The 9,685-nt window shown below is 44.0% G+C and overlaps 1 protein-coding gene across 1 annotated transcript in view; it reads right to left on the bottom strand.

Annotated features, from left to right (window-relative positions):
- T265_08472 (hypothetical protein) overlaps nt 1-6,133 on the bottom strand; it is a gene marked incomplete at both ends in the record, with an annotated part of 13,764 nt that extends 7,631 nt beyond the window's left edge. Inside the window, 5 exons of the mRNA XM_009174284.1 lie at nt 860-990; nt 1,550-1,756; nt 2,676-2,767; nt 4,698-4,818; nt 6,077-6,133. Of these exons, the coding sequence (XP_009172548.1) occupies nt 860-990; nt 1,550-1,756; nt 2,676-2,767; nt 4,698-4,818; nt 6,077-6,133 (608 nt within the window). The remainder of the gene's footprint in view (nt 1-859; nt 991-1,549; nt 1,757-2,675; nt 2,768-4,697; nt 4,819-6,076) is intronic.
- Between the last annotated feature and the right edge of the window lie 3,552 nt (nt 6,134-9,685).

Raw genomic sequence — 9,685 nt, 5'->3', positions numbered from 1 at the left:
TAATGCGCCGGCGGTCACGGTCAACCGTTGGGCGATCGGAGTGTGCGTATTTCAGGGCTCACATTTTCTAACACGTCGTTCCTCAGAGGAAGGCCGCATCGCTGCTTCCATAAATATGGACATGCTGGTCGCCTGGGGGAAACACCTTACTGCCTTCACACTCCTGTCGCAGAGGACAGTACGACTTTACCCCCAGACCGCCTCGTAGCACGATTACTCGTAGTACGGGGTCTCGCTGCTCTTGGTCTGGCTGCTCCCCTTTGGCCTTCCTGGCATGGTTGCACCTTGTGGAACGAAGTTCCAGCCAGTGTAGCCCGCGGGATCATTGCAGCACTCAAGCTCGTCCACCACGTCAAGGTGGCAGCTTTAGGTCGGAAATGTGCTATCATTCGTGTTAATAGATACGTCACACTCCGACAGAATCTCATTTAAACAAAAAATTATTGAAACGCGGACCGCTCAAGTGTGAACACTGTAACGCAGTTGAAACTCGACTGTATCTATCATATGACCTTATGTGTGCCTCTCCCTCTCTCTCTTCCCCTATTGCAGGTTCCACGGACGAGCCATCACGATCCCTGGACAGGAAAGAGTAGCCCGCTTGTACACCCCCCTGATTGACCTTAACCTACCTTTGTACCCCCGACTTCCAGTTTCGGTTTCTATGGTATACACGAGTGTTGTTGTCATGCTCTGGTCTTCTCTCCTGTCACCCGACCTGTGCGAATGTGTCCCGTGTGGATTCAGTAATACTAATCTCTATATCTGCACATTTCAGAACCAACGTGTGCCGTCGCCACATCCTCTCGAACGTCGAAGACCGCTGACTTCCTGACGTCCCACGCTACAATACGTTCACCTGTTCAGATGTGAAAATTCAGATACATCCAGGGTGCGTTGGTGGAGTAGTGGGTATACGCTCGCCTCGCATGTCAGATGTCCGGGGTTCAAATCCCGGCACGGCCATTGGATATGCACTGCTGATGAGCTCTAATAGGTGCGAAACTCGAGTCCAGTGCTTCCCTTTGGTGCGGACTCACCGCAACACTTGCGCAAGGACAGGAAGACGACCGTTCAGACGAGAGTGGTGTGCCTGTAGGCATTTTGTATAGGTTGTCATTAGTTGTTCATTCAGAGGAGTAAATTGGCTTGCTAGTACACATACTGAAGTCGACCTTCACAGGTGTCCTGGCCTTCCAAATCCATCCGCAATGCCTTTTTCCTAGTCATCGATTGATAAGTGAATATAACATTAGTCAAGTTCCTGTAACCTCGGCTCAACAATTCAAATTTTAACGCAGCACCTTGATGAATCTTACGAATCGCTTGGTGTGACTAATTCTAGTTTAGCCTTTTCCTCGGAATCTTGGAGAAACCTGAAAAGCATTTGACCCACTTGTTCAAATTCTACAGGAATTTGCAAAAATGAATGTATTATCAAAGCATTGAGAAGATGTTCATTAAAGTCCATGGTGGTTGGAAATTGAGGAATTTAGTGAAAGAGGACAAAGACTGTAAAGAGAACGAATAAAACAGAAAGAAGAGACACCAGGGCTCCTTGTGAGCCACGAATTGCTGAGTTGCAGAAATCTTCATAGCAGCAGGTCTTTTCGTCTTTAACCGTCAGTTTCTCTCCCAATATCTTGGACACCGTGTCGGCAGCGTTGGCCAGATCACTACCTGTCGAACTTTCCCCGCACGTTTCCTCACATTGAAGCATTTTACACGTTCCGCCATTTATGTGCGTCAATTTCTTCTGTTGATGGTGACAAAATCAAAACAATTATACAATTAGCACCAATAAATCCCAACTATTTAACTAAATAAGCATATTGGCACGGTCCACTATCGATGAATCTTTGTTCGCCGTTGAGTCACATCGCCTCTCTTCCCTCGAAGAATTCCGTAAGTGACACTTCTGTAACACGACTTATTGCATCATCGCTGTAGGTGCTGCACTCTGTTCGCCAAAATTTCGGTTCCTCCGTAACACTGGCCGTTTTACTACACTTCGGCGCGACAAAATTAGCAGCAACAAGATCCCTTATCGACCATGTTCTTCTCTTGTTACGTCTTAGATCAACGAGTGTACTTAGGCGCATGGTGAAACCTTCTCTGAGTTATTTTGAACTTTTTTTCTGTCATATGGCGATGGCGCTTGTATTTGCCTTGTTCTGTCTTAAAGTGAAATCGCTACCTAACACAACTGACAAGGTTGCTGAAGATACATTGAGAGACCATGCCCGGTTTCGTATTTCTTAAAGCTGATCAGGTGGGTGTGGTTCTTGGGCTTCCATTTACTCCATGTCATACTTCGACCCTGAATTTTACTTAAGTGGAGCATTGTTTTAACGGAGACTTAGGTAACTGGTGGCTTAATATATATTATTCCTAATAATTTTCAAATGAATATGTTTCACAAAGACGGTCTCGTGTTTTATTTGGAAGGGGTATTCAATTTGTCGAGGTGGTGACCGATCAGGAGGTCGTTGGTGAGTAGGCAATAATAGTCCGAACCTTTGCCTGGTTGATTCACAGCCGATCTGGGTAGCAGCCTCCACAGCATTCGTTTTGACTTTATGCTAATCCAATAATAAACGAATCGATCTCACCTAACTCCGTAGTACCAATGAGTTTTAATACATTGAAATAACACAGTAAAAAAAATTGCTTACCGAGCATGCTCCACAGCCTTCCCGTTTAAAAATATTGAGGTCAAAACCCTCAACTGCACAGCCAATTGACTGGTAACAGGAGATGCCGCTTCCTGTAAAGAGGAGGTGATGGACCGGAACATATATATCAAAACATCATCAGGATGGATCACTTTATGATAAATACAACAAACAAATGCTTAGGTCTCGTTGAGTTCCATTCAAATGGTGCAGAGCGAAGTTCGTTTTACCCAAAACTATTGCACACACACACCCTGGACCGAGCAGCATTCGAGGTCATTAGAATGCCAGTAGAGAGGCGAAATAAATTCCTTTGCTGGGGTGTGTGGTACATCTGATAACAGACTGTGGAACTTGAACAAAAGCCGGCCGAAAGCCCATATGATAACAAGTCACGGGAATCTCACTCTGCTCTTGTAAGGAACCTCCATCTGAGGAATACCCCGAAGAAAAAACGTTATTAACATTTCCTCATATTCTGCACTGATAATGTAGAGCTCCTATGTAGAAAGATACCAATTTTGGGAAAAAAGTTGAAGCCCGAACGTTTCCATGAAAGGAATCCTGTTTTTAAGTAAAATTCACCAGTAAGCAAACAAAGATCACCTCACTGTGACCTGTGAACAGAGACGTAAAGTGAAATTGGTTAATTGTGAAGTCACGAAAAGTGTCGTTTAGACGATTTTCTTACCAAATTAGTAACCACGTTGTTTTGAGTAGTCGGCCCACGGATACATTGACTTCACATAATCCTGTCATCGGTGAATGGGGGTCTTCTCACTAGTTGTTACAGGCACTGCTTCAGCATCAGTCGGCTGAACGGTAGTGCCGTCGCGCAGTTCTCAGTAAGTAGGTTCATTACTTTCTGGTCCCTGTGACACATACTGATAAAAAACCCTAAATATTAAAAAAATACACTAATATGCACACAAATTTGGTTTGGAAAGGAGGCTCAGCTGAATCTATCGCTTATGATGATCTTGTCTAAAACCTAATGAAGTTTGAGACAGCGTTGCCCGCTTCAGATTCATCAGTCACCAAACGTGTGTAATATATTCATCGAAATCAAGAGCAACCGTTCCTCCGGCTGGGATCACTTTGAGATCTACATTTTTCAAACGTGCTTTCCAGCTCTTTACATTCACTTACACCCTTACTCCCTCCAGCACATCTCACCGATTCAATAATCATTCTGTTAAAGAACATAAGACAAGCTTGTCGGTTAATCAGTATATGCCCTCCTCAAAAACATCAATATGACACAACTCCCCAAGGCAAAACGTGCAGCGCTGAACTCTCGCGTTTTTTCTGCCCTGTCAAAACAGACGAACAGCCCAGATGAGGCTCACCGGTTTGAGATGAAACGGACCGGACTGAGCGAGATTTTCTGTTCAACCTGAAGCCCATCTTCACGGCTTTTATTGCAATCTTTGCAATGCCCTATCTTTTTAGGAATTCAGACCCGCTCGGCTGCAGCTTCACGAAGAGTAAACACGTAGAAAGCTCCAGTTGCGTAAACGAAATTTCGGGAGTGATTTTAATAAACCCCATCCCTGACAATTTCGAGGGTACTGACGGTAAACTACGAGGTAATTCAAAAGGTGTTGGCCAATATCTCTCGTTGAGACGCTTTAAGGTGGACAGTTGTCACCATGCATCCCTCTTGGGTTGAGTAGCTGTCGAACTGCGTTGGTTTATTTCAGCTTTCTGAAAAAAAGCAGGAATCTATCAGCTGTCGTTTTGCTACGATGCAGCCACTTCAATCCTTTGTGGGTCCAGTACTTCTGGCAGACTCTGATCATTTTGTTCATAAGTTGTTAACATGGCTACGTTAAGCCGCCTTCGTACTCATCAACCATTTCATCATACGAATTTAACCAATGGAAACCGCTTGTTAACAATTAAATCCAGTTGTTGTATTTTTCAAGTATGTATGGAATAAAACTCGATAAATGCTTTTGGTTACCGATGTTACTTGGGCCACTCTGTCATGCTTGTAACTCAGAATCGATGATAACTTACCATTTGCCGTCAACGTTGTGGACAACACAACAGTGATAAGAGCAACGAGCTTGCAACGCATACTGATGGTGTGCAATGTTTGAGTGGGTGACTGTGGAATTTGTTCTGTTTTTATCCTGTCCTGATGCTTATTTGGGGCTTATCAGTTCAGTCAACCAGAAAGTATGTGATTGGTGCAAGAAAATGTGATCTATGGAGGGGAACAAGGCTAGTTATGACCATCAGCCACACAACAAAGTCTAGCAAGGACATTGTGTTGGAAGCCATGTGACAGCAAAAATTAGCTTACACCACAACTTCTGAGGTTGGTCATAACTTGCGCTTCGATCAATACTCATTGTGCAAATAGGTATATGGCCATATTTAGCAGTTAAAATCCAGCAAGTGCAGGTCGGCTAAGGTTGAAATCCAAGAGCTTGACACCAGTAGTAGCGGTTATTACGCTTCCATCCGCAAAACTCACTTTTTCAGTTTAAATACAAATGTCGCCGAAGCTGAAACGGTGTAGTAATGTGGTAACTCGCTTTCAGAACAGGAGAATTTGTTGAAGGAAGCTACATAAAAAGTTGGTTTTTCCGTACGATATCGTACCAACTGAAACATGAGGCGTCCTTTGTGCAGCAAATTCAGCTGAAGAGATTCTAGTAACGTTATAAATCACATAATGTCAACGGAATAAACCTTCTTCTAAACGTAGAAACAATGACAGGCCAACCGAGTCTCCCACAGCATCATCGATGTTGTACATGTGTTGGTTCGAGTAGTAAAATCAGCAAAGACCAGCAGAAACCAATAAGCCGTGTGAGCACCGTTCACAAATAAATGTTACATTTTGTGTTTCGAAAAGTAGTGTGGATAAATTGGTCAGAATTCACCTACTCCACTCTATTCGGGGCTTTTAGGACAAGCGTAAGCTTCGATGGTCAACTAAGGAGAAGAGTGCGGAACAGCGTTCACGTGGTTAGCACTAGACAGAGGGAAGCTGGCACCAAGCTATAGGGAATTTCCAGTATCAGTCTTATATTGCCACTAATAAACAGGAAGGACTTCATTATCAAATCCACGCAACGCGAAAATATCTTAACCAACAGGCAAACTTGTAGTGAGTATAAATGCGAGCATAAAAATGTTGCTTATTGTCCTTCGGAACTAATATTTTTACCGTCCAGCTAACCGAAGCAACACCTCATCGCACCTTCCAGTGAAAGATTAGCTGACGTTTATTGACACTAGGAGCTTCACATGGAAACTCGCCGTAAAAGCCTATAAGAGAAAATTTGTACTCTGAATTGAACACTAATAAGACAGCGTTCTCTCTCAAATATGACTGGTCTTTATGACGGTTTCTATCTTTATTAGATTCCTTTCTGTCTGCTTACTTCGTTCTTAGTTTTTATCGTCGTCTTATCTTCTGGAGTTTTATTGGTGGGTTGCATTTTCACGTTTGATATAGCTTATTCTTTCTTGCGTTGGTTGATTTGGTTGCGTTTAATTGGACAATTTGATGCCTTTCTTTGTTGAATCCGTCTCTATCCTTCTTCGACTTATTGGTTCATAGCTGGTCCAGGAGAGCGGATTAATTCCCTGGGCTTTTATTTGCCTGTTTCCCTTTACTCGTCTCCTCCTCTTTGTCATGCGGCTATGCGTCCTGTAGTTCTTTTGCTCTTAGTAGTTGACAGATTTGATCAGTTTTGATGTGTTTGTTGGTGGCTTCTTCAGTGGCGTACCACGCATTCACAAATTCACCTTCATTTTTGTTCTTGCTCGGGTCAATATGTTGACCTTGCTCCAGTTGAATTTGTGTCCATCTTGGTCTACATGCACGGGGACAAGTGGAAATTGATCGACTTTTGGTTTGTGTTGATGTATTCTACAAGACAGCTTCCTTCTTGTGAGCTCTACGTGGTATTTACGGTAACTGCCATTGTTTTTCGCAGTTTGTCATATCAAATCACCTAATAAAGAGCTGCCTGGGCTCCGGTTTTCGGGGACTTCGTTAGTGTAAGGTATGCAAACTAGCATTCACCTTGGAACATTGGGTTACGAAACCTGGTTGGCACTTATAGTCTTGTAATACCTAGTTGGCTGTATCTATTGATCAGTCAAGAAAGCATAAAGAGGCGCGCGGGACTCCAACAAGTGCGTCCTTTGGACATTTAGACACATACTTGTACCGCAGGATACACGGAAACAGGGATCCAAGTGCTTTATTTTATGACGAAAATTGGTCTGACCGTCAGCGACCTCTAACCACTGCATTTCGGCCAGCTAGACGAGGTAACGTGATCTTGGTCAGTTTTATCGTCTTCTGTTGACCTGCACGAGTTCGAATAACAGAATATAATATAACGTGCTGTTGCTGGTAAAGGTCATTCTGTCCCAATTCCGAGCACCTTATACCAAGACAGCAGTTCACAGTTCGAAACAGGGGACTCAAGCTCTCCGGGAAATTTTCCGTTTGGCAACAAAACTAAATAAATTTGCAGAGACCCCAACCATGTCCCTGCGCACTGTCATGAAATCATTGGTCAACCACCATCAAACAGCGGTTCGTTACCAGAAAGCTAGTGCAAACCCGCCTTGGCTCCCTGTGGTTCTGTTCTTTTCCATTATATATCTGTGAACCGTGTACACGAGGACGACCGTTCTGGTCACCGCAGTCTAGGACCACCGAAGGGTAAAGATTAAAACTGAAGTTTCGAAGACAAACTGAAGGAAGTGGATTTAGGGAGTGAAGGATGTTGATAAGTACGACCGGTTTTGTAATTACGTCAGGTCCTCGGGAGTCTCCAACCAATAGTTGAATGAGCCTTCGGCGGTCACCATGAAAGATGGCTTGCATCACTGTGAGTAAGATCATGAATGAAACTGATATATCTGACTACTGTTCCTACTCCAGTGCCTGGTGCCAGAAAAGAACTCACCTACAAAGAACGCAACAGTTTTATTGCAACAAGCGAGTGCGTGGTAGTGCAAAAGTTACAACGGCCCAGCGCTATTTAAAAGGCACTTTCAGACCCCGATCCAGGTTGTCTGATAGGCGTTTAGCGAACACCCATCAACGTCGATCCGGCTTCTATGAAACGCCGGAATGCTGATCACATTCGGTCGTGTTTCTGTGGCGTGCCTGAACACTAATCGTCTTTTGTTGAATTGATTGAATAACTGGCCTGGAGGCATGTCGACATTTCTATTGGGATTTTAGAAAAGTTTTAGGTTATCAGTAGGTTCCGGACATTCTGGGGTTACTTTCAGGAATCTGAACTTCCTGACAGATACCTTAAGGACCTCCTGCCTCATTTCTGCTGACCTACCTTCTGACCTCTTCCAATCCAATCTTGATATTGTAAATAGTGTCCAATCAGGCAAACGGTCTTCGGGGAGCGCAATTGGTGTGAGCGTATCAAACTTTCAACCGAGCGTCCACCAACCTCCATGCCAAACTACCATTGTGTTTCCTCTACTGTCGTTCACTTGAAAACATTCGAATTCCAAAGGATTCTGCCCACTGAAATTGCGACCAATATCAAATCGGTGCGCACGGAACTGATGAAAGCATGTTGCTTGCTGAAGAACTGTCCGAACTAAAAACGGGATCCGTATCAACGTTTCGCATACGATGCACAATATTGAGTTGAAAACATGTACGCACTTAAAGTGCTAGCAAATAGGTTAACGTTTAAGTTATGCTGTTGGGAATTGTGCCTACCTAGACAGCGACTTGGAGGCCAGTTGTGTAGCTTCTAGTATCTCAGGTTTACGATACCTTGTTTGAATATGAATTGTTGATCGATGAGCTTTGTCTGCGTCCGGCCAATAGGACCCATAATGCCCATATGCGAAAAGAATTCGTTCACCTGATACGTTGATTAACCATACAAAAACGCCATTGAAACACCTAATCTTACTGCGAACTCACACTTAACGCACCTCATCCTACAAATTGTTAAAATGGACTATGACCTTTTCCTAACCTCTGTTAAACTACATCTTCCATATGTCTGTTTCCGAAACTCGAAGGAGAAGTTATACCTCACTGATATGGTGTTTCGTTTCGATATGTGTACGCTTCTATCCTCACATGGTGTATCATCATCCTCTTAGATGGAGTCGGTCCCACATTTTATGGGAGCGCTTGGTGTTGCAGCAGATATGTGCACGTTAGACCAACTAGGAATATCAACTGGGCCCCAACAACAGCAGGTGTTGATCAATCTGTCGAAAGGAATAACGGATAAAATAATTTTAATGATGGGATATCTGTTCAAACAATCAGCTTAAGTCTGACATCAGAAGATGTAATAATATGGTTTGTATCTGGTCCGAAATTCAGTGGTGTAAACCTTGCAACTCAGATGTAAACTGGCCGGCTGGGTAACAGGGTGAAAGGTGCTCCAATGTTGTCTGAAAACCAGTGCAGAATGTCTATAGACTTCCCGAGTTATCCCACTGAGTGGTTGCAACCAATGCCGATTGACAGACCTTCCCATTTATAGCTCCTCATTGATCCCGTAGTGTATGGTGCCTGGTGTTAGGATGCTAAGACGTTTTCCTTGTACTGCTTCTGAATCCCTAACCTGTTTTATGGGGTGCTTCATATGAAAAACAGTTAATCGTAAACGCTTCATCTCCGTCATCTTCCCTGTCACTGCACAAAAGCCGCCACAAGCTTAGAGATATGTCCTCTTGTCATTGGCCTTATTGCCTTGACAACTGTGTAAGACGGTGAGCAGCCTCACTGTCACTGTTATCGGATGCCCCACACATCAACACTACCAGTATTCCTTAGCCCAGTGTCAGATAGGTCCGCGTCACATTGGATGCCGGACGCTGTGCAGTGGCATCAGTCCCAACTGGGACTGTGGCTGCGTCAGCTTTTTTGGGACACAAGCGCACCCACCATTCCATTTGTTCCGCCCACATGATTCCAGGCCTGAACGTAGCAGCCATGCTATGTAGGGAAATCTCCCTATACCTCGATCCACCTG

This window comes from Opisthorchis viverrini (assembly GCF_000715545.1).
Source record: "Opisthorchis viverrini unplaced genomic scaffold opera_v5_218, whole genome shotgun sequence".
Lineage (NCBI taxonomy): Eukaryota > Metazoa > Platyhelminthes > Trematoda > Opisthorchiida > Opisthorchiidae > Opisthorchis > Opisthorchis viverrini.
This window is presented reverse-complemented; position numbering and strand designations above follow the sequence as displayed.